Source organism: Hermetia illucens, chromosome 3 (assembly GCF_905115235.1).
Source record: "Hermetia illucens chromosome 3, iHerIll2.2.curated.20191125, whole genome shotgun sequence".
Classification (NCBI taxonomy): domain Eukaryota; kingdom Metazoa; phylum Arthropoda; class Insecta; order Diptera; family Stratiomyidae; genus Hermetia; species Hermetia illucens.
Genome location: NC_051851.1, coordinates 74,316,476 through 74,342,903, shown reverse-complemented (window position 1 = coordinate 74,342,903; position 26,428 = coordinate 74,316,476). Strand labels below are relative to the sequence as shown.

The window sequence follows — 26,428 nt, the reverse complement described above, 5'->3', positions numbered from 1 at the left end:
CATGGGGAGTCGTCGTATTTACGAATACAAAGCTCAACACTGTCACAGGCACATAGTTTAGAGCAAGATACGCTAGAAAAATATTTCCTTATTCGTTAGATACTCTTTATCTTCTTTAGCATCGTTGGATAGATGATATCCAGGCCAGGTACTTTGAAATCTCCAAGGATAGTATAGTAGCTCTTGTTTTTTTCTGGTAGCCGTATCAGGGTACGACTTCCTTTTGCAACAATTTCGTGTTGGAAGATTTGAAGACACCACTAATTCTCTTCTGCCCAATTGAATCAGTTGCTCTTCCGGATGATGTACTTCTAAGAGAGTCTGGGCGAGAGCTTCTCAAAGTTCCATTCGGTTTTATAATAAAAACCAGCTTGGCTGACTCAGCATTTTTTAAAGGAGTTCCAATTCGACCTTCCTACGAAACGCTTTTATCCACGATGAGCATTTCTGTAGTTTAACCAGTCTTCACACTTATTGATTTTACAAGCGCAATGCAGTTAATTCGACCAGGGAGCAAATTTAGATTAGTCTTGGATAATGGGGCCAAGCTTTTGAATTTACTCTAAAAGTGTACAATCCAGAACTTCCAATTGAGCTTCAATCAATATAAACTGTTGATTGAATAACCAATTATAACCTATTGTACAGCTATAAGAAAAACAAAAAAGCGACTATGTCGGAAGCCAACATTTATTAAAAACACTCATCCCTAACAATAGATTTCCATAAAAATGTATATTCTCAATGTCTACTGAGTAATAAAATGATTTGATATCTTTGAAATAAAACAAGAAATTACTATATGCTTAAAGAACCCATCCTCTCTCGTCTAAAAACTTAACTCAGCATCTTTCTAATCATGTAGTTCAAAATGCCTCCGTTTCGGAAGTATGTAAGATCCACTTCAGTGTCGAAACGAACAATGACCGAAAATTCTTTTCCATCAGCCTGCAATGCAATAAACAGCGCCGTTAATTTCAATAACTCCCGATAATTTTATCGTTTCTTACCCGAACTTTCACTTTATCGCCTGGTTTTACAGTTTCAGGGAGCAGAATATCATACGCTTCTTGCCCAGTGAGACCATGTGACTCGGCGTTTTCCCCATCCAAAAATTGCAATGGGATGATACCCATTCCAACCAAATTCGAACGATGGATTCTTTCGTATGATTCAGCGATAACGGCGCGAATTCCTAGGAGGAATGGACCTTTAGCTGCCCAATCACGACTTGATCCGCTTCCATAATCTTTGCCCACAACCGCTATCAGTGGCGTTCCCTCAGCCTTATAACTGGTAGAAAAAAAATAGAAATGTGATAAGAGTAAAAAGGAGTAAAGCAAAATACATGTGTTATAATGTCTTTTTACCCGTTAAAGTTCATTGTGAAAAGCTTAGTTTTGTTCCACATAGGTTAGAATGATTTTATGAGACCATTTAGAACGCTAAGTCGGTCAAAGTGTTGGTAACAAGAAGAAACTAAAAGTTTCTAGCGCTTTCCAAAGGAACTATATTCATTTTAAATATTTTGGGTACTGTCCTTTACTATTCGTATTAGCCCTTTATTGGTCGAAAGACATGATCTTAGACCCATAAAGGATCAATACGAATATAAGGCCCTTCGGCGAATAAAGGGCTAATACGAATATTAAAGAACAGTTAATGTTTACATACCGTTCAGCGCAATCGAACACGTCCATCTCTTCTCCAGACGGAATGTGGATTGTTCTAGGTCCGGTTTTCTTCAAAAGTTTGTTATTCAACCGAATATTAGCAAACGTTCCACGAGCCATGATATCATCATTGCCACGCCTTGACCCGTACGAATTGAAGTCTTTCGGTGTCAAACCTCGTTCAGACAAATATCGAGCCGCTGGGCTGTTGCGAGCAATTGATCCAGCTGGTGAGATATGATCTGTAGTAACAGAGTCTCCCAGATACAATAAAGCTCGGGCTTTCTCAATTGCTGTGAATTTTGGTAAATCACGAGTCATTCCGTCGAAAAATGGTGGCTTCTTGATGTAAGTAGATTCTTTACTCCAAGGATACAACAATCCTTCAGGTGCTTTAAGACCTTGCCAATCTGGCGATCCTAGTTCAATTTTACTGTACACATCTCGGAACATAGCTGGGATTACATATTTCTGCTCCACAGCTTGAATTTCCGACCGTTGTGGCCATATATCTCGCAAGTACACTAACTTTCCGTCAGGGTTCTTTCCTAAAGGTTCAGTCTCGAAGTCTATATCGACCCGTCCAGCGATGGCATAAGCGATGACTAATAATGGACTTGCTAAGTAGTTAGCCCTGGTGTTTGGATGGATTCTTCCTTCAAAGTTTCTGTTTCCAGACAAAACACCGCAACACACCAATCCATTCTTTTCAATTGTGTTCACAACGTTTTCATCAAGAGGGCCGGAATTTCCGATACATGTCATGCACCCATATCCAACAATATCGAAGCCAAGTTTTTCCAAAGCTGGAATTACTCCAGATTCACGTAAATAATACGTGACAACACCGGAGCCTGGTGATAAAGATGTTTTGATGTAGGGGGCAATGGTCAACCCGTTCTCAACAGCCTTCTTTGCCAGGAGTCCTGCTCCTAACATTACAGAGGGATTACTCGTGTTTGTACATGATGTAATAGCAGCAATCAACACTGATCCATGAGTAATTGAATAGGTTTTTCCGTCATCCCATGTAAAGGAGCCAGATGTATTCATAGCATTTGGTGCGAGTTCAAATCCTTTGAAACCAACCTAGAAATATAAGCAAAGAAAATATAGAAACGTGAGAATCAGTAAATACACGTGATTAAGATAGTAGATTTATAGATTATGAGATATATTTAGGGATTTCGTTCGAAACAAAATACGGAATTATTTCTTGAACTAAAGGCGATATAGAAATATAAGAAGCAAATATTTCTTTCTTTCGGATCATTGTTCTAGGCTTCTTTTCTGGAATACTGACAGTCACGTGGGCCCAAGTATTTTCGATCGGGTCGACATCAGGACTGTTGCTGCCAATTCAAATAAACAATAACCAGAACTCCCATCAACATTGCAAAAAACTGCTTGTATCCTGGGATTTCATGGGATTACAGGTCATGTTCGATGACAACGTGCGGAATCATCTTGGAAATTAGGTTTTCTTTCTTTTGTGTAGAAAACTATAAACTGCGTATAACTTCATTCAATATGTCTTTTATTTCTCTGCATTATTGTACGTCTAACATGATTGTATTTGGAAATATATCCCTATATATGAAGATAGAATACAATCTCATGCATAGCGTTCGCCTTGACTACAACAGCTGGTATAAAAACCATCAGACCCTATAAAGTTAAATTTAGACTCATCGTATAACATCCGACGAAGTTCTTGTGGATACGAACTGTTCCTCCAAATATAAGCGATACTATCTTTGCCATCAACGCGTTCATGCATAGTTAAGCGATTTTTTCCGTGCAAAGCCTGCAATCTCTGTAGCATTGCTACTTCATCTCATTCGTAGATTGTGATAATTTAAGATCTTGCCCGAGGAGTTGTTAGTTAGTTAGTTTAGTTTACTGGGGTAACCGCAGCTCCGAGCACTCAGGCCATTGTTAGGCCCATTGTACTATCCCCGTGAATCATCTATCCAATGGCTTCCCGCCTACGGCATTCGCAGGCTTTAGCGAATCTGAACAGATTATCCAGAGTCCGGGCGGCTGCATAAAAAGTGCAGTCTTTTCCATATGGTAGTTTAAGGACTAGTGTCCCGTTAAAAGCCCTACTAGGGTTTCCATATCCCACTTCTTAAGGGACAATAAAAATGCCGCTCTAGTGGCCATAGGCTCTTTCAAAAGGATTTTCGCCTGCCGGCCAGAGTTCAAATTTCTCCACCCGGCTGCGTGAATCCTTGCAATTTCACCCTTCAGAGTAGACTTGATAGCAAATGGTCGGATTCCAAGAACTGGTTCTGGCCCCATCATTGTGGATCCAGACCATCGGCGAGCCAGTCTGTCAGCCTCCTCATTACCAGCGGGGGTAAATTTAGGATAGCTTCAAATGCCGCAGCCGGCGTAGTACTCATTGCTCCAGTGATACTTAGGCAACCAAGTCTCTAAATCTGCGTTAGCAGCTTCCTGCTGTTAGTTCAGTCTTGGCCGCCAGACGATGCATGGATACATCAAAATGGATTTTATTGTGAAAGTCCCCATGTCTTACTTATCGTATTCCTACAACACCAGAGCAATCTGCAGGATTTCTGATATTGTTCCTGGATATGGTTCTTCCACGTTAACTTAGAGTCGAAATGTACTCCTAAATACTTGACTGTTTGTGTCAGCTGGATTTCTGCCCCTGCTTAGGTGGGTAGCGTGTAACTGCACCACCTGACGTTCCTCGTGAACATAACTAATCCAGTCTTCCTAGCGTTCACCGTGAGTCCATTGCGGAGGCATCAACTATGGATTTTATGCAGAGTTGCATTCTAGCTGCCACATACGGTGTCCGCAAACTTACCGGTAATTATTACGGCTAGATCGACCCCAAATGCTTCCGCGAAGACTTTTTGTCCTCCAGGAGCCACAACAGGGTAGGCCACGGAGTTGAAGACAACGGTCTTGATCATTGATTTCGAGAAAATTTTCGAAAGTATAGGAATGGATTGTATCTGGATTCCTCTATGTAGGAGAGCCACTTTGGAGAAATTAATAGCTATTATCAAAGCGACTTTTTCTTTTCCTTATTGGTGACGTTCTCCACCCCATGTCTGTTGGGTAGAACCACGAGGACATTTTTGCCGATGAGTGAACCGAACTCAATGTTGCTCGACGAATTAATAACACTAGCTCTGCCTTCACTGCTTTGTCCAAAATGTGGACATGAAATTACCTCTATGTTCCCTCTGCGCTGCTATATGAGAGCAGTACATGGAAAGCGACCGTCACTGTTATTCGCAAGCTTTCATTAACTCATGCCTGTGATGGGTCACCGCTGGGGTACGGGCCAGTTGCTCGTGCACGTGTTAATCAGAAGGCGAAAGTGGCAGTTGATAGATAATAAATTACGAAAGGGCGACATTGCGAATTACACCATGCAATGGAACCCGCTATCGTAGGATGCTAGATGAGTGGGTCGCTTTAGAGCCAGGTGCGTTGAATAGTAGAGTAAAACTGTCAGCTTCTTGGAAAATGAAGCACATTCCTTGGAACCGACAGAGATGGCGGTATAGATGTGGTTGGCGCGCGTGAAGACCCACAGGGCATTTGAACTAAAATCTTGCTTCCCTTCCAAACCTAAATTAAGAATGGGTGCTGTATGGAAGCAGACAATTCGTCCCTGGGGACTAAATTACACTTACATTCCAGGAAAAAAATATTCGGAGCGTCCCTGGATTTCTATCACTTACAACCTATCAACTTGATTCTAAAAGAAGAATATTTGGCATATTCCTGCATCCAACCGTTTGAAGTATAGTTATTATTTAAGAAAAAATTTAAACCAACAACAAGTAGATTTGAAATCACATTACGAATGGACAGAAGCAAATTGAACATGGAATAAATCTCAAACTGATTTTGAAAGTCAATCAGTTTCCTTCGCTCCTAACTTCAAAAGCATAAGCTTCGAATATATAGAGTTATCGCCCCTACTAGAATTATGAATTTTCATTGATATTTAACCGTTTTATAAGGATAACTTGAAATAAAAAAAGAAATGCGGTAATTTTGTCTTATGTTCACCGAAAATTCTTGATTCTGGTACAAGCTATAGCGGCTACATTATTCTTCAATTTCCATTTTGATTTTTTTCGTTAGAAATTTCTAGAGTTTCTTAGGCAGCCATATTGCCGCACGTTGGAGCCAAAGATAGTTTCTTTGTATGATTCAATATATTCTTTCTTGTGTGAAAACTTGTCTAACTAATCTAACTAATTTGTCAAAAGATACCAGACAATCCCCTCACAAGTTGGAAACCGGAAGCTCGGCACATCAAATACGAAAAGCTGCATTTTTTACGTACATAAGAATATTTGGATGCGCGATGGTTTCATTTGTGTCAAGTTCATAGTGTACATGCACTAATTATGTTAAAATGTTAATCTTCGCGTGACACGCAGTAATAGAGAAAAATACAACTTCGACCAACTATAATTGTGTTAATAAAAGTAGGATTTCCACTAAACTTGCCAGTATGATGCTATATATATAACTTAAGAAGGGTTTCTAATATTCCACTATTAACTTTATTTAAGCAAATATCAGAACAGGTAGCACTTTGAGGCCTATATATCATATAAGGAGCATCATCATGATTTTTTCAGAAGGGTGGTTTCTCAGACTACCCCCTTAAGTTAAGAGACTTCTTTCTAAACCCCTTAGCGACCCCCCCCCCTCGTAACTAGCGCCAAAATTAACATATGACCTTTCATTTGATACCCTACACGGCTATATTCGGTGAAAACAATTTTATCCCTCATCATTTTTGAATATATGCAAACTTAGCATAGAAGGACATCATTCCCTACATGTGTGTGGGCTCACAGTTCCTGCCTTTCGACCAAATTTCGATCAATAGGTAGAACCGATTCTGAGAAAAAAGCTGTGACAAACTGGCAGACGTAGCCCACTTGAATGAGGTCTTGTTCTCTACGGAACCTTCAAAATTACTAGAAATTAATACGATTACATTTGTAATATCTAAGAAAACAGATTTCGTTGTTGAATATATTTTTAAGGGCCTGCGATCAATAATTGTTGTAACGCCAGATATCGGAGACAATCCTCTCATGCGCAATTATTATTTTAGCCGCCGAATGGAATAGGTTAAACAATAAAATAAAAATTAGCAAAAATTTTATTTTCCTATCCGCTCACATATTTAACGAATTGAGAATTCTCAGAAATGCAAAGGAAAAAGGTTATTGCAAACAATTTTACTGGACGCATATACGTATATATATTATCTGGCTATGATTGATGTGTCTCTGAAACATCATAAAATATAAGCGGACGCCATGTAATATAAATAAGGTCAGATAGTTGGATATCTAGCACAGTTTCTAAACTTTATAAGCAGAAGTGCATTGGAATTGGCAAGCGTAATATTGCAGTTTGCTAATATTTGAAAAATTCGACATACACACGAAAGCTATTGTAGGTCAGTAACAATAAGTAATAAGTGCAAATAGCAATAAAATAACAAGACCATTGCCCACAAATCGATTCAAATTCAAGCGCTAAGATAAGCAAAAATCCAACTGCCAACAAACTTTGACCCTATTACGCATTGCAGACTCAATCACTTTTGTTTATTGTATCATTTTAATGTTTCCCTGTTGCACATGTACATCGAAAAGAATGCTTTTTTTGCTTACGGTGGTTTATTGGCACCTTCATGAAAACAGATATCAAGACAGTGATATTTATGTCAACTCGAGCCCCCGCATCCCCGTCGCGACTATAAATGGGGATCCGAGCGTTTGGAATTAGTGTTTATTAATCGATTATCGTTATTTAAAGCAAGTGCATTATGAATATCTGTAGTTATTTTGCGGAAAAGAACCCAACGCTTATTGTTAAAAAGTCTGGTGATATTCTTTAAGCGGAATAAATGTCTGCCTGCAATACGTATGGAATATTTTAAGTTGAGTTCAGTCTGGTTAGAAGTGCCTCGAAATCGAATAGAAAGTGACCGTAGTGATTTTTCGTGCGTTTAATATCCCCAAATATCTATTGGAGTAAAAGGAACCATCAATGTGAGATGTTTTCAGATAATACATATCACAGTGATAGTACTTTATATTTCAATGGATCCTTATTGCCTTACAATTGAATATTATTTGAAAATAAGGCATCAGCATTGACCAAATTGTGCGGTAAACTATACCCAGTTGATAAGGAATATTATGTATCACTGGGCAAAGTTTATCTCATGATGAAGTGATACATCAATTTGAAAGATTTTGCTTCTTACCTTATTGGTTAAACATTCACTGAAGTCCTTCTTCATTTCGCTAACGGATACGCGATCATGTGGACGTTTCGGTCCAGAAACTGAAGTCACAACAGTCCCTAAATCCAATGTGACGACCTATTAGAGGCAAAGAAGAAAATGTGAATCGCATCGAGAATATCAATAGCTGTTCATACCTGAGTGAACAAAGGATCTTGGGATTCATTCGAGTAATCGCGAAGTTGGCTAGTCAATTCCAGGTATTTTCTGATAATGTCAATTTTCTTTTCAGATCGATCTAGAAATACCCAAAGCTATAGTTATTTAAACTCTATTTTAGTGACAATCTAATACTTGTTTGTTTCAAATATCCCAACGAATTTAAATCGATAGGGAAATAGCCAACAGTTGCGCCATACTCCGGGCACATATTACTGATAGTTGCACGATCAGCGATACTTAATTCACTCACCCCAGGGCCGAAGAATTCAACAAATTTTCCTACAACTCCAATTTGCCTCAAGTGTTTTGTAATAGTTAACACCAAATCTGTTGATGTAACTAGGGGGCTTAATTTTCCAACAAGTTTGTATCCAATAACTTCTGGCAAAAGCATAGAAATTGCCTGGCCCAACATCACTGCTTCAGCTTCGATACCTCCAACGCCCCAACCCAAAACGCCCAAACCGTTTATCATAGTTGTGTGCGAATCAGTACCGACTACACTATCTGGATAAAGGAGCTTACTTCCGTCGCTATCATTAACTTCGAATACAACTCGAGCTAAGTATTCCAAATTCACTTGATGAACAATACCTGATCCAGGTGGCACGATTAACATGTTATCGAAAGCGCGAGCACCCCACTGAAAGCAAAGGCCATTAGTACTCTAATAATTTCATCTTTAAGAATATTTACCTTTAGAAACGTGAAACGTTCCTTGTTACGTTCAAATTCCAAGTTTTGGTTTTTAATTAAGGCGTCCGGGCTGTGGAGATGAGGAACTCTTTGAAATTTGTATAATAAATTATTATCAAACTACCATGCGCGAAAACAAATTTTATTTTCAATCAATGGTAACAATTTGGAGGTAACAGGTAAAATAAAAAAGTGTAAAGTTATGCTTACGTCCTCGCAAAATCGACCTGAATAGAGTGATCAATGACGAGGTCAGCTGGACAAATTGGATTGATCTTCTTTGGATCTCCTCCCAACTGGCGCACAGCATCACGCATAGCTGCAAAATCTACTACAGCTGGTACTCCAGTGAAATCCTGAAAAACAAAGATGATGAATCAGGCAAGATTATAATCGAAATACAAAATAACCAGGCTTCTCGGAAATGTTAAACTAAACCTTTAATTCAAATTCAAGTATACACGAATTGTATGCAAATCTTGTTCATATTACAATATTACAAATATTATTTAATCCTCGCACCTGTAAGATGACACGAGCTGGTTTGAACGCCACTTCAACCTCATCCCCAGTTGTTGACTTCGTTGGGCTCCATCCAAGAATATTCTTAACATCTTTTTCTAAAATTTGGAAGTTGTCGCAGTTACGGATCGCCGATTCCAATAACACCCGAATGCTGAACGGAAGTTGGGCTGTAAATATGCAGGACAATGTAAAACTTGTGGTTAAAAAGGAATAATTACAATCCACATAAATGAAGGTTTCATTACAAACTCAAATGAAAATCGTTTATCCTATGATGACAGTAATAGTTGAATAGAAGGGACTATTTGATTTGGATAGACATATTCATGAAATTGCATGATTCGAGAACGTAAGCCTAGTCTGGGAGAAAATGATGAAAGCTATTTATAATTTTGGGGAAAACAATTTTTGACAACGAATAATTTCAGCAGAATGTCGAACCTCGAATACAAAGGCATTAGGTGGTAAACAAGCGTTACAAGAAATTGTAAGATTTCTTAGAGCTCGTTTATAAAAATTTCGTCAACATAGATGTTGTCTATCGCTGTCGGTGAGCGATGGGACACTTCTTCCGGATTTCATTGTAATATCCCAATAGTTCCATCTGTTCGTCGATAATTTGGTATAATACTATGTTTACGACATATTTTCAAAGTAATTACTGATATCGACTCCGATCAAATATCACAACTGAATACTCTACTTATGCAATTCCTGTAATTATCTAAAGGTAAAATTTCCAGAATGCGCTGTATGCAAAATGGGACGATGGGAAAGATTGCAAACTATATGCTATTTGTTTCGAGTATCATCATCACTTCTGGCGCAAAAACTGGTATCCGGTCTCAATGGGCTACACGAAGGCTGCGCTTCAAGGGGACTTTGCTATGGAATTCTCACCCTTGCATTGCAAGTTTATATCACCGTATTTTTTTTTATATTTATGTGTCTCCAGGTTAGGGAATCAACACAGAGACGAGCTGACCGATCTGCGCAGTTCACTCAAAATCTCGCCCTTTTGGGACATAAGAATATAGAGGGGAACGAGCGAACCTAGGAGCTGGGTAGATAAATGTTTGCCCTTGACGGCTTGCCCCGTATCGCAGTCCGCCTTCTAGTGGCTGCGGTGAGGAGCGGAATCTACTTGCATTACCTAACACTTATTGACTTCAAGTGGCGCACTCTCATTATATAGGTTAAATCAAGAAGAAGCCGGGCATAGGAGCTTATGAGACAGACAAGTGCAAATAATTACAGGATCACAGCTATCTACACCGAACACTGGTCAATGGGGAGGCATGCTAACTCGACATATCTTATAATACGCACTGTCGTGATCTTCACGGGCTGGCTATAAGATTCAGAGCCTACCAAATTCTACTCCTTTCCCCTTAGGAGTGGAGTTTTAGAATCAATTCTAAAACTCGAAATACACATGTAGCAAAACATTTGACGATTACGCACAATTGCGATGGATATAACTATTCATACTTCCTTGGTGAACCCCAAAGGAGGAACCAGAGGAACTATGCGACATGCATAACGTCAGTAGCGCCGCATTTCTTGGCAAACTCTGCCTGGTTCACATTAATTTGAGCAATTTCGCGAATGTGTTTGACGAAATCATCATGGTATAGCCTTTTCCGCGGATGTTCTTTCTTTCTCTATATTGGAGAGTTCAGCTGCAATACCTTCAGATCCTGTTATTTTCCAGTTGCCATTCATTTAATTACCTCTTCAAGTACAGGGTGCGGCAGCATAACTTCCTTTTTTCAAAACTCAATAAAAACTATTGTACGCATCGGAAAATATTTATTTATTTTTTATAATGTAGGTACATGTCTAAAGTTTTTATTTACATTGTTTTGAAGATCAAATCTGTTAGGTGACGTCCCCCATTCTCCATACATTGCGTAAACCGATTTCTGGCGCTTGTCATGACTCTTGTTAGCATAGCAGGTGTTATGTTGGCAATTTCTTCTTGGATGTTGGTCTTCAAATCTTGTAGACTTCTTGGACGGTTCACATAAACACGGGATTTCAAAAAACCCCATAGAAAAAAATCACAAGGGGACAGATCGGGAGAACGTGCCGGCCATTCCAAATCGCCTCTAATTGAGAAAAGGCGCTCTGGAAAGTGTTCCCTCAAAACAGCCATCGATGCTCTTGAAGTGTGTGCTGTTCCACCGTCTTGTTGGAACCAAGTGTCCCCCAAATCCAAATTTTCTAGCCGTGCCAAAAAAAATTCTGTAGCATGTTTACATACCGGTCCGAATTCACTGTCACTGTAACCTCATTTTCCTCAAAAAACCAGGGACCAATAATTCCAGCTGAGGAAATTGCATACCACACTGTGACTTTGGGTGAATGCAAAGGCTTTTGATGCAATTCTCGAGGGTTGCTGTCATCCCAGTAGCGCATGTTTTGTTTGTTAACCGACCCACACAAATGAAAATGGGCTTCATCGCTAAAAAAACAATAGCAACCCTCGGGAACGACATCAAGAAGAAGCTCACACGCGTTCATCGGAGAATTGAAGTCACGTTCTGGAAGTTCCTGCACTATCGCCATCTTATAGGGATGAAAATGAAGATCATCACGAAGAATTCTTCTCACAGAACGATCGGATAGTCCAAGGGCAGATGCGTGTTTGCGCGCAGAACGCCGTGGCGATCGCAACATTGACGCTCTCACTGCTTCAATGTTCTCAGGTGATCTAACGGGCCGAGGGACTCCAGTTCTTCCTTTTGTCGCACTTGCAGTTTGTCTGAGTGACCCATGTAACAATTGATTTTCGGTCTAGGACGGGAGCCAACGGGGCTAAATTAAAGTGATTCAGAAATGCACGCTGTGTTGCAATAACCGAATATTCACTTGAAAAGTAAACCTCAACGGCAAAGGCACGCTCCTCACTATTCCAACGCATGATGGCGACTGAACCGTGTCGGGACAAAACTTTACAGTATCCCCTCTTGAACAAGACCACTAGCGCTCCGCTATCACATCAACTAACTGAGTGGCGCGCATTTTAAAAAAGGAAGTTATGCTGCCGCACCCTGTACTACGACGCTGAAAGGCAAAATTTAAAAAAATCGACCGTTGCTATCTACATATTTGAAATATTCCCACCATCGGCTAGTGTAATTTGCCGGTCGGTAAACAAGTTACCGGCTCTATCACTAACAAAGCAGAATTACTCGATGGATGATTTTGTGCCAGGTTTTGATTAGTACGTGCAAATATCACATGCTGCCACAAGTCTCAAGGTTATTTTAAAATTGTAGTAATCTGTTTGAGTAACTGCGATCGTTACCTTTACTTCATATTTAGCAATCAGTCATCGTTCGATTGGCGACAGGATGATACGTTCTTCGAATGTTTCAACAGTCGTTCGAAGCATAAGACCAACGGCTGATATGCGATTTGTATTCTCATTGTTGGGGTTAGTTTACTTAAGTCTTGAGGACTTTTATTCAATGAGTGTTTCTGATTGGTCTATTGTGCTTTTTGTCGGTAGGAGCGATTAATAAAAAATGATACCTTGAACCGGTTACTATAAGGCTCTTAATTAGATATATTGCGCTATCGTTCTCCGATTTAGATAAAGTCATTCACACTTTCTTACAATTGGGGAATTCGAAGGTGTGCTGGCCTATCCATTATCTTTGCCTTCTAGTCAACACATCTTTAAATATCCTATTTGAAAGCCGACATAATAGCTAGTGTCATTCCAGAAGATTTACCCAGAATATCCTCCACGTTACGCTTCGCGGACAAATTTGGCGAAGCAGCATAGCAGATAGCAGCGTAGACTTGGACGAAGTGCATAGGACTAATTTTGTCACCGAAGGTTAGAAGGATGTTGCTGGCATGGATGATTCTTTGGCATATTCACATCATTTTTGCTTGTCTGCTAATTTCGGAGCTTGATAAACCTAAAAACATCACTTCCGAAATCTCACACCAAGCTATTTGTGAACTTCCGTGTAATAACCAACTTGTGGGACATCGTAACCAAATATCTAGAGTCTTTCTCTCGTTCCGCTCCGCGACAGATCATTCTTTCTAGTTCGCACCCTTCTGTCTGTGGTCGTGGAGTATGTGAAAACCTTTACTTCAACGTTATGGGCCCAGATTTATGCATTGCGAATGGCTAAACGTTAGAGTATTAGTGCACTCTCTAAGACACAACACAACAGCTTTTTGAAGGCTCACTGATAATGAGACAACAAACGTGTTGAAGTAACACATGCAACAACAAAATATTACTTGGAGTGTTTGCAATATTCTATCTCGGACATAAATGTCCATGCTAGTGTAAAACAAACGGCTTTGCCTGTCATAGACGACAGACATATCAACGTCTGGTCCTGCTTCAGCTAAAAGTCTGGATGAGTCTCAGACAACAAGACAAGAGACAGACAAACACAGTCTTGATCAAGAAATTAATCTCTATAAAATTTTAATAACTTGAGTTCAAATTACTTGTACAAGTGTTTGGACGCAAGCTAGGCCGATAAAAAATAAGATAACATAGAAATTGTTTATGATGATTAGTACTGCATCCGGAACATAAAGGTGAAAGCACGTATTTTTTGTTTCTCCTTAAAAAAGTGTTATCATCCCTATTTGCTATTCTTAGTGTGACGTTTCATGGTTTTGTTGGTTAAATGTTGTCCTGTTTTCGGAAATAACAAAGTGAATACAGTTCAGTCCAGTCTCAAGTTGAAAAATCTGAATTATGGAAGGTTTTTCTGTGAGCAGTCCAATCTGCTATTAAAAACATTCAATGAGACCGACTGCCGCGCTAATAGATAAAAAGCGGGAAGAAAGGAATGATAGATCGCGATTCTCTGATGATGCCTAGGAGACTGACGAGATTGAAGGTTAATATTGTCCGAAATCAATCACTTAACAACTTCTCTAATATTTTACCTTTGGAAAAATAGAATTTATAAAGCTCTGCAAAATGAATCTTCGCTTTAAATTCACTTCTGCAGGGCTATCCCTTCAGATAAAAAACAAAAAACAGTTGCTAAATAGCAGGTGAATGCTGGTGAATACGGCATATGAAAAGCAATCCATACTGCAAAGAAACATTTATAGACACCTGATAACGGACGTTTTCATTTGAAAAAATATTTTTTCCCGGAATCTTTTTGATTAATTTGTACAATATTGTCCGCCAAAAAACTAGGTAATTTGTTTATAGCAGATCATATGAATGTCAAAAATAGCAATAACTCAGTCGACCTTAAACCAAATACATATTATGAATAAACGTGACAAATCCATCAAGTTTCACTGGAACAGTGCTATTCTACTCTCTCCAGCCTTCTGAACGAATACTAAAGAACGTAACATAAATTGAACGAACAGAATTTTAATCTTCAAACATTTATGCAAAATGTGATGTATACGCTCTATAGAAATGAGCGTTCAAGCTCAGCCCAAGCTCAGACACCTAGTTGACTCGCGGATATTTAGATCGATACAGGTGGACTAGAAAGTTTCGCGAATTTTAAAATTTCATTAAAAAAAAAGACGGGAGAAAGACCAGCAAATTTGAGAATTTTTTTTCATAAAATCATTCTAATCTAGCACTCATTGCAGCTATTTCTTCCCGGATGTCAACCTGTGGCTGATCAATCAAAGTCTACGGAAAAAAGTCTGGATTGGCGACAGATCTGGACTCCAGGCGGAGTATATCCCCTCGGCGCTAAGAATTTTGCTGTAAACATCTCGTTCATCAGTCCAGTACCTCAATAAATATATAATATGTCGAGTCGTCTTGTTGAAACCATGAGCGAAGAATGTCTTCAAACTCTTGCAATCGCGGGATGAAAAATCCTTGTAACATGGTTATGTATCAGTCGGAATTCACCGGCACAGATAGTTCTGTTGATTCTTGAAAGAATAGGGACAAATGAACCCTTGTACTACAATGTCCGCCAAACTTTTAGTTTTGCAGTATGCAGGAGTTTTAGAGGTCTTGATTTTGGAATTTCTGTGGTCTAGCAAAGGAGGGTACATTGTACATTTAAAGGAAAATAATTTGTCAACAAAGACGCTACTAGATCTCTAGAAATGCTGTAACATGATTTTAACAATCTAACAATCTTTTACATAGAATACACGTTGTGCACTCGTAAAGTTTTCCATAGGGACAACATACCCGAGGACCGACTTCTCATTATCATATCCAGGGAAACGCTCTTGTTTATTGTTACGATGCATCAGTCTATCAGTCTTTTCGAATACACAAAACGTACTGTCCCACCCTGAATATTGTAATGAAGAAAAATTTGGAATATTTGTAAAATATTCAACTCGAAAATGTTGCAAATTTGTAAAATTGGAACTTGATGGTAAAGTTAATTAATATTGAATGCCTTATGACGGTACACTCCAGAGTAAAAGACGTGCAAATTTGCCTTGTAAGCAAACTATTTTCACAGTGCATGTGAATCTACGCATGCGAAGAGTCGAATATTAGGAAATTTACGAGAACGTTTAACGGCAGAGAAACTTCGACCGTCGTCACGAGGGCAAGGTGATAGAAACGCTGATAGGTAGGTGTACTAAGTTGAAAAAAAAATCACAAAGTTGTCGTCGCGAATTTTTTGATTTCAGCACAATGTCCTTCTAACGAAAAAAATAATTCATGGAGTTTAGTATCCATCCAAAGACAGGAAAAACAGAAGTTACACACGAGCCACATTTTTGTTGGGAGAATCTATTGCAATTTTCGTCAACGCCGTAAAATAACATCACGACGATGAAAAATTCGTCAATGAAGAAATTTAGGCATGGAAGACCAACAGAAAAATATCGGTACAATCTGCGATTTACACAAAAAGATGTGGTTCATGGTCATTTACAAGATCGCGGTAAAGCGTCTGATGAATGTGTGACACAGCTACGCGAAGGTGTATCAAGTTGACTGACAAACATTGGTAGTTCGAAATTCTCACATACTAATTAGCAACAATATACGCCCCTTTGAAGCATTAATCAGAGTAAATCGGACATTACCGGGGACGAAGAGAAGAATTTGATGCAATGCGAAATGATGATTTAGAAGAGATTACCTACGTGAACCAGGCAATTGCTTATGATGATGGAAGCGTATGGATTACACAGACATCAAAATTCAATAATTTGTGTTTGTCTACAATACTTAAAATTGTATGCAAGCCTTAGCAATTTATGTCGATGACAGTCTAACTATAGCAAAGAAGCGGAGAGAGTTAGGGATTAACTGTTTTCTAGTACTCAAAATCAATCAACCATCGAACGGATTGATTCACGAGTGTCAAGATAGACAGAAAAATAATATGATTCCATGATGATGGGTTGTAAATCTGCACAGCACAATGTTAACGAAATTCACCTTCTACATGGTAAGACAGTCGAAAGATTAATATGCTTGGTCGTACAAGAAGATGAGCAAGTGTCACCCAGAATTTAGAACAAGTCGGGAAATCAGAAGCTGGACGCTTCAGGTATGAGAGGTTTTGTATATTTCTTATATAAAAATATTTTAGCGGACATTTGTCCCATTAGTACCTTGCACATAATGTATATGCATATATTATGTCATAATATTAACTTTCGCATTCCACTAACATTAAAAATCTTAGAATTCGCCCTGAATCGGCCACTTAGACCTATTACAACTCTGATAGTAATAGTTCGAATTCCACCAAAATTGGTAGGAGCATGCTTAATATTATATGCTATACATTTTCATCTTCATTCATTTCATGATTTTAGAATAAACTTAAGGAGGCGGACGTATACAATAAACCGTTTTTTTTACGATTGGGCTGGGAAGAAGTAGATTCTTTATATATGAAATTTTGCTACAAAATTCGGTACCCTTACAAGGGGACTTCCCAGTCAATTTCGAAAAGCCGGTTATATACCACTATTATATTTATTTGAGCAGATATTGAAATGGGACATATTGTGAAAATTGGATTTCATATAAGCGCAACTTTTTTTCGGATTTTTGGGTTGGGTAGTTTCCGAAAATAAGTCCTGTTTCACTTTAAGTGTACATATTTTGACTCCTTACTTGGGTGCTTGACAATTTACATCAAAACTAATATTAATTTCGGAAAGTACTAAATTGATTCATTTGATACCCCACGTGGCTATATTCGGTGAACAAAAATGATATCTCCCTTTGCATGTATATGACAGGCACCAGCATAGAAATCCGGCTATTAGCATGAAAGTTATAGCAGTTCAAATTATCAATTTCGCACGAATTTGCTGCATCTCAAGCCACACAAGTAAGATGCTGACGTCATAATTAACGAGAATAATTCACATTCGAGTGAAATGTTAAAATTTCATATATAAAGAATCTACTTCTTCATAGCCCTTATTTGTATTTATTTTAGGTGAGCTTCTTCACATTTGCTAATAATGTTGAACTCCTAGTGTGAAACATGTGCGAGGTTGACTATTATCAAAATAATGCTTTCGATATAAAATTATTTGTGTGAATGAATCTTTAAAAGATAGAGCACAATTAAATATTCAACTATGTACACGCGGGACTACCATGCACTCTCCGTTTTCCACATAGGCAAACAAAAAACCTTTTATACATGAACCTTCTAACTTCCGGTTTCCCCGACTTAGTAAATTTTACTTACTTCCTTGTTTGATTTTACTTCAGTTTGTATTTGTTACGAAAAATCTTATTTTGTTTAATAACCTGTGTGGCCTCCATTCCTTGAAAAGGCTTTGTAATCGAGAAGGCATGTTTTCATACAATGTTCTTATTCGTTGTGGCGAAAGTGTATTGTATCAGGCAAATTTAATGCTTTCCTTCAATTTTTAAATATTACTGAGGTCTGGCCTGTTTGCAGGCTATAATAGAGACTCAGTCCCTAAAATATCGTTCCATAACCTAAGCAGGGAAAGAAGTTAATTGGTGGTGATTTCTTTGGAAAACATTAAACAAAAGATACAATTAGGAAAATGTCCACGCTGTTCTCAACAATTTCGGTCGATGATACGGTGCAGCAATATCTTCAAATTCCCCTTTTCGTACGTGCTCAAGTAAAGTATCGATTGTAGGCGAAAGAGCCCTTTTGATTATTTCTGTATAGGCTGCTGAGGTCACAGTGCCTTCTAGCAATATAATGTCTCAAACGTCACGACTTGTAATTACGCTCCAGACCATGGGGATGTTTTACGGTACAATGTTCACATTCATTCCTGCATCAACCATTCTTCGTCGCACCTTAACTCCTGAATGTGGACCAATCAAGCTTATTCCGCTTTGGTCAGAGAAAATTACATTAGCTCCATCAAATACTGAACAATATTTGCTGTCTTACCAAACTCGTTGGACAGAACTCATTTTCGTTGTAAGAAGCATTTTTTTCTAAGTTCGTCGGACATTCAAACTCTTTTCCCTTAACTGCAATTTTACAGCTGAACGCTTAAGGGGGTTATCCCGTGTGACGATTTAAAAAAAAAATCAATTTTTTTATTTTGCATATATCTAATCCAGAGCACAAGAATGTACTGGAAAAGTAATTTTCCGAGATTCGAAGTCTTTGGAAAGTTACAGCAGCGGGAAGGTAAGGTGTTTAAGCGCGGAGCTGAACGTTGAACGGATCAGCCGTTTTGAGCCTGGAGTTGAGCGCTCAACGGATCAGCCGTTTCGAGCGCGGCGGTTCAATGGATTTAAACACAATTTTAATGGAATTTATAATGGAATTTTTAATGGAATTTATAAAAAAATATTGAACGGCTTTCTGTCATACAAAAATATTAGCAAAAATTCATGCGTTTTTGAGTTAAAATTTTTAAAGGAATGCAAAAAATTAAGTTTTCAATATGTTTAAAATATCCTAGTGCCCACAATAGCCGTTCTTGGGTATCATTCCAGTGATGTAACTTGCTATCCATGCCACATTTTCAAATATAAAAAAATGTACACATATAATTTAAGATGCAATAAAATATAGTAAAAATTTGGAGTCTGAGTTTTTTCATTCCGCCGAAAAAAATTTCGGAATACCGGAGATATTAATAAAATAAATTTTCTACCCATATTTGTCCATTCATATATGGCTAACCACGCAAAATATTCTTTCACATTTTTTTTTTAAAACTACAAGATATGAAATACATAGTATGCTGGTCCCAAGCCCAGGTAAAGGAGAAGGATTTGCGGCAACGTACTCTGTACTATCCTCAGTAAAACAATAATAAAATGCTGAGATCAGGGAAAGAGATAAATAGAGTATAGTTGGAGTTATTCCACTATGCTAAATCCTACCTGATCTCTCTTGGTAACAGGTCCCGCGACAGGCCGACCAAGAAATTGCATACAATGTACGATGTACAGACTTGATGATCGGATCGAGTCACAAGCCTCGGAGAAATGCTAGGGCGTCCACCTCAGTCAACGCGGCAGGACGGACCCCAGTCCTGTTGAGAAATGTGCACGGTTCTTGACGCATGGACGGCGTCAGGACGTAAGCAAGTTAGTTCGAACAAAACAAACAAAACAAATAGGTGTCTGCACGCTAAATGTCGGTACCCTAACTGGAGAGACGGAGGAACTCGCAAGAGCCCTTCGGAAAAGGCGCATTGATATCTGCGCTCTGCAAGAAACCCGATGGTCTGGGGCCAAAAGCTGCGACATTGAACGCGAACGCGGTAAAAATGGCTATAAACTTCTCTATTTTGGTAACCACACACACTCAATATGATGTTGGCATTGCCATCTCAGAGGGTTTCCGTGATGCCATTAAAGAAGTCAAACGATTTGATGATCGGCTGATCACACAATTCACTTCTTCACCGCATACGCACCATAGACAGGTCGACCAGATGCCGCGAAAGATGCCTTCTGGCAACTTCTCGATGAAAAGATTTGTCACGTGCCTGCTGACGACAATATTATTATTGCCGGCGACCTTAATGGTCTTGTGGGTGAAAAGGCAGACGGTAACAGGTGCCATGGGGAAAGGGGTTCGAAGCGCGCAATGAGGTTGGTGAGCGTATAATCGATTTTGCGGACACCCATGACCTTGTACTTATGAATACATGGTTCATCAAACGATTGTCCCATCTTCCTACATTTTATAGTGGGAACAGTAAAACGCAAATCGATTATATTCTCATAAGACGCTAATATTTTACCACCGTCACTGATTACAAAGTCGTTCCCTATGAAACCATCGCACCTCAAAATCGGTCGTTGATTGCTGTTCTGCGAATTAAGCCACCGATAAAACAGCGTGGGGAACGCACTGGGTCGCGACACATCAAATGGTGGCGATTCCGTGAGAAGAAAGAAGAAACGATCTCACTCATACGATTGCCGACCATTACGAAAGTGCAAGAATCGTAGAACCAAATGAAAGACACGATCCACAAAGCGGCCTCTGCAATCCTCGGAGTCACCAAGCCGGGTAAGCGGTACATCAACCGAGATACTTGCCTTTGGAATGATGATGTTGAAATGAAGGTCCGTGAAAAAAACGCCTCTACCACAAATTTCTCGGCGATAAAACGCCTGCTAATTGGCAAATTTATAAGAATGCCAACCGGGAAGCAAAGAAAGCGGTCATTGTCACCCGAGTGAACCATTACAAAAAACTTTACGATAAACTGGACACTCGGGATGGCGAGGGAGATCTGTATCGACTTGCTAAAAGCCGTAACGAACGTACACAGGATATCGAACACTTCTGTTGCGTTAATGACAAGAACGGTACTTTGCTTACCAACCGTCGAGCCGCAACGGATAGGTGGCGAGAATACTTCAAGCAGATTTAAACTGAAGAATTTGCTCATCCTCCACTTCCACAATCATTGCCGACATTTGGACCAGTTCCACCTGCAAGCGCAATTGAAGTCGAGGAGGCAATAAAACGAATGAAGTCGGGGAAAGCCTTAGGACCTGACGACATCGCATCTGAGCTCTGGAAAGCGAAGAGCTGGGACCCAACACTCTGGCTCAGTGAATTCTTTACTCGGGTTATTCAAGAAGGAAGAACATCATCTGACCATATTCGCGAAATCGTTGAAATAACGGTGAATTAAGCCAGATTTGTCAAAAACTGCGGAACTACTGAGGCAATACACGCTGCGCGGTTACTCATGGAGAAACACCGTGAGAAGCATCGTCCTCTTTACATTGCATTTCTGGATCTAGAGAAAGCGTTTGACCGTGTGCCACACGAACTCATCTGGTATGCTTTACGACAACACTTAGTACCAGAATAAATGCGCTGGGTTCAATTGCTCTACCACGATCCGAAAAGTAAAGTTCGAAGTATGGCGGGTGTATCAAAACCGCTTCGTATCTCTGTTGGTGTTAATCAAGGAAGCGCCCACTCATCACCCCTCTTTGTTCTTGTTATGGACATCGTCGCACGGGATATCCAACGTCCAGCGCCCTATACACTGCTTTATGCAGATGATGTTTTCCTAGCATCTGATAGCAAAAATGATCTCGAGCAACTTGTCCAAAAATGGAATGATCGCCTCATACAACACGGTCTCATATTGAATCTAAACAAAACTGAATTTTTGACGACCGATGCCCATGAAACAGGCACAATCACTGTCAGCGGCAGTGACCTGCCCAGAACTGAGCGATTTAAATATATCGGGTCAACGCTATCAGCCAATGGAGAACTGCGTTATGAAATTGCTTCACGCATTAACGTAAGCTGGATGAAGTAGCGTCCCACAACTGGTGTTCTTTGTGATCGACGTATCAACGAACGTCTCAAATCGAAAATTTACCGCAATGTTGTGCGTCCTGTCGCTCTCTGTGGTTCTGAGTGTTGGCCGACTATAAAAAACAATGAACGGCGTCTTGCAGAAATGGAAACGAAGATGTTGCGTTGGACTAGTAGCGTGACACGTTTTGATCACATCCGAAATGAGGATATCCGCGATCGTTATGGGGTTGCACCGATCGTGGAAAAGTTGCAAGAGAGGCGTCTTCGATGGTATGGTCACGCAATTCATGCTAACGAGAATTCACTTGCCAAGATTGGTCTGAACATCGAAGTCGATGGTAAACAACCAAAAGGCAGGCCTAAACAACGGTGGCTCGATACGCTGGGTGGGGATTTAAAAGCCTCGAGATTGCACCCAAATCAGGCATTCGATAGAGCCAAATGGCGAAACCGATCACGACGAGCCGACCCCGCTTGTAAACGCGGCAAAGGCTGAAGAAAAAGAAAATTACATAAGTAGATGTTATTCTCACGCTAAACAAACAAACATTGCCTATTACCGAATAGTATAGTATACATGCACGTATATAAATTGATTATAGACATATTTCCGATTTGTTTCGTGTACAAAAGCATGGATATGTACATATGTATGCAGTACGTATGTTGAATGCCGCTGGTTTCATATACAAAGTTATCTATCTGAACTACCCTATTTATGTGTCTATCTCGAGTAATTGGTATTGATATATAAATGATTAAAAAACTAAAACGAAATGTTTCCCTACGATCTTCCATTCAGATGAGCTCACTTTGTTGTGGTATTGACGAATTGATACGTTATGATGACGTCATACACGCTTTAGAATGCACGAAATTCACATAAAATGTAAATGTTTCATCTTCCATAACTTTGTTAATAATGGTTGAATTTGTATCAAACTTCCCAAAGTTATGCCTTATGTGATCCTCTATAGCACTGCACTGAACTTCTAGCATGATCTTAAGGGGGGTTTCCTGCTAAATCTCTAAAATATGCTAATATACTATTATCAACTTTATTTGTGCAAAGATTTTAAGCGCTCACTCTCCTAGGTTTCACTCGATATAAAATATGAGACCAGTTTCGAAAAGTACCAATTGAACCCTTTCATATGATATCCTATATGGTCATAATCTTTGAAAAAAAATTGTACCCCCCATTCACATGTACCACCTCCGAAGAAAATTCTTTCGGCTTTTTTTTTGCACTAGTACACATTCAAAGCATGATAAACATGACAATTTTCCTCGAAAGTGGGAAAGACTTGAACAAAAAGAAAGAAAATCCGTTGTGGCTATCTTTTTCTCAATAAAAATCACACAAGCTACTTTTTTGGTATGATAAGTTAGAGATCGGAATGAGAATACAAGTCAATATCACACTTCGTGAAGCAACTCATCTGGTTGTTTTTTTTTGTGAGAGCTCCTGCAAACAAACTCATTGAAACAGCATTTTATATGGACAACCAGAACCCCATTCAACTTGTAACAGACTCGGCAAGAGTGAACGTATCGACATGCAATATCATTTCAGCAGGTAGACTTGTAGCCGTGATGAAAGAAATAAGTGGTTCTCGATACATCGGTATTTGCAAGCTTAGTAAATATTAATAATAATCGTTGGCACAACAATCCATATTCGATCAGGGCCCTGAAGTGTATTAGAACACTTCATTCAGGATCGCAACGGCGCACTACAGTATACTGTAGGAGGCAATGTGGTGAGCATTGCGCTCGGCCGAGATTATTACCCTGATTTGACTCAGGTACTCATTCACAGCTGAGTCGACTGGTATCCAACGTTAAATCACGATACAAAACCCACTGCCATCAATGAGATTTGAACCGCAACGTTCCGTACGACAGCCTTGTGCTCTAACCACTCAGCTATCCGGGCACGTTAATAATAAATATTAATAAATATTACTAGCGAAAAAAGGCAAGTCTTAATTATTTCAACAAGTCGGGAAACCGGAAGCTGGGCGCTTCAGGTATGAAAGGTTTTGTTCGCTTCTTCTGTGAATATATTTGAGTGTAGAACTATTCCGTTTGTACGTAGCCCGTTATGTATATGCATTTAGCATGTCTGACTACCCACTTTAGTAAAGTCAAATTTGAGCTACTATAACTTTGTTACCAATAGTATGATTTTGATCAAACTACCAACTTTTATAAATCTGAGATAAAGTTAAGGTGGGTTTTACTCAATTTCTCCAAAAATATGATAATATTCTATTGTTAACTTAATTTGAACAGAGATCGATATGGAGAGTATTGAGGCCTGGGCACCATATAGAGGCAGCTTCATGAATTTGTTCAGATTTTTCGGTTGGGTAATTTCTGAGAATGGGTCCGTTAAAGAAATCATCACTTTCCACCCCTCCCACCCTCCGCCTTTCTAATATATCTCAAAACTAAGTAAAGTAAGAAAAGTACTGATCCAGACCATTCACTTGATACCCCACATGACTATATTCGGTGAAAAAAAATTTTACACCCCTCTTTTACATGTATGGGGGGGGACCCCCCTGCAAACAAAACCTTAAAAATGTAATCGTTGGAAACACCCTGGGATTGCACTAAGAAATATCATTTCATTTGGGAAGAAGTTTATAGTGGGATATCTTAATATGTTTAAACAGATTATCTTAGTGAATATCATGACCGATATCAAAAAATAGATTTAAGAAAACGATGGCATGCGACGAAATCTAAAGAACTCGTCGATTGACTATTTTTAATTGGCGCTAACTCATCATAACAATCAAAAAATTCAAAATCAAATATCGATAATCGACCCCATGAGGTTAGAACAAGCGCTGATTAAATATAAATTAAAAATGCAAAATGCGTGTCCACTTTAATCAAAATGGAAACATACCCACTTTCTGGTCATAAAAGATCAATGAACCATAAGTCCATGCCTCTGCTTATCACTATTAAGTAACATAGGAACCAACCAGTTAGGTATGCAAATTATCCTCGTACTCAACCACGCTACCTACTCCGAAAGCCGGCAAAGGCAAAGTTCACCGCCGATCGTCTGACGAACGCCTATTTTGTAAATACCCATGGAAATCTGAGAGCTCTGCTAACGATAGGCTCGCAGCAATCTCCAACGTTCTTAATTAATCTTAGCACACTTTCTGTGCCGGTTGGTTACTGCGTCTTGGCCGGTGTTGCATAATATTCTCTCCAATCAGTTGAACTTAACTCACTGAATTAGGGGCCGGGCAGAAAGGACGGCAAAAAGTACGCTGTCACGCTTGCAAGACAGCAAACGAACAAGGTCAACATAAAAGTTCGATTCCGAGACTGATAAAAATTCACGCATATGATTAACCTCTAGATGGGATACGTGACTCCATGGAAAACAGGGAGTAGTGAGGGAATGCAACGCAGCCATTTTAGGCTGGAGAACACATACCTGTAGCACCTCCATGGTTAAGCAAGATTTAGAGGAAACATTTTATGCACTTTGCTTCTGACTTACCATATTTTTTGTCGAGCGATGCCAAGTCATAGTAGCTGTACCGGCTCCCTTCGTGCTGGAATTCCTTCTTGAACTTTGCGAAAGGGTTTTGGCCTGAAATGTGGTGACGTTATTTCAGTCCATACGGTTAACTGCTTGTCATAGTAAATAATAAAACAATGGGTTCAGTCCACCTACTTGACATGATAAGCGATTATCTTCCCGTCGTTTTTTTAGATACACAAACTTGAGATTAGATTATGTTATTCAGGTGAACTTCTGGCACTTTGCAAGGGATTTTCCACGATTTACACTGACGTACGCACCAATATAGTAGCGGAAAACACTCAAAAGATCTATTATATCTATTGCTGGCGTAATTTGAAAAGAGTTTATGATTTGATGCAGCGACTAGGACAGCAAACCAGGAGAAAATCCACCTCACGTACGCAGCACCCGAGAATGATTACCCGAACCAAGTCAAACGACAGTTTCCAACTGCCTGTTTCCAATTGGACTGAGCAGCTGTTTGCAGGCTGATGGTGATTAACCATCGTGAACTTCTGCCGATTCGCGCGCGATTTGAAAATAAAAGTATCCGTTGAATCTCCGTTCGATCGAAATAAAAATGTTGTTGAATAGATTCTAGGGGAAGGACGTTCATATAATGTACAACAACTTTTTCTGGCACGTTTACTATTGTTTTTTGGTATAGAAATAATAAGACTGCAAATTAGGAAATTTTTCAATTAAAAGCTGAAAATTTGGGAATTTATATATAAAATGTATGTAT

At 39.3% G+C, this 26,428-nt stretch overlaps 1 protein-coding gene across 1 annotated transcript; it reads right to left on the bottom strand.

Annotated features, from left to right (window-relative positions):
- Positions 1-672: 672 nt before the first annotated feature.
- Positions 673-26,140, bottom strand: LOC119651168 (cytoplasmic aconitate hydratase-like). Its single transcript, XM_038054587.1, has 11 exons — positions 25,834-26,140; positions 25,657-25,749; positions 9,388-9,557; positions 9,076-9,221; positions 8,866-8,935; positions 8,302-8,812; positions 8,145-8,245; positions 7,969-8,085; positions 1,675-2,762; positions 1,011-1,293; positions 673-948 (listed from the first exon to the last, which is right to left on the bottom strand). The coding sequence occupies exons 1-11, from the start codon at positions 25,838-25,840 to the stop codon at positions 838-840; spliced, it is 2,697 nt and encodes an 898-aa protein (XP_037910515.1). The 5' UTR covers positions 25,841-26,140; the 3' UTR covers positions 673-837.
- Positions 26,141-26,428: the final 288 nt, after the last annotated feature.

Coding starts and splice junctions, on each gene's coding strand:
- LOC119651168 (XM_038054587.1), bottom strand. Junction 9,558..25,656: donor ATCGCTCGACAAAAAATATG/GTAAGTCAGAAG, acceptor GCATATTTACAG/CCCAACTTCCGTTCAGCATT. Junction 8,086..8,144: donor AAGATCCTTTGTTCACTCAG/GTATGAACAGCT, acceptor TGCCTCTAATAG/GTCGTCACATTGGATTTAGG.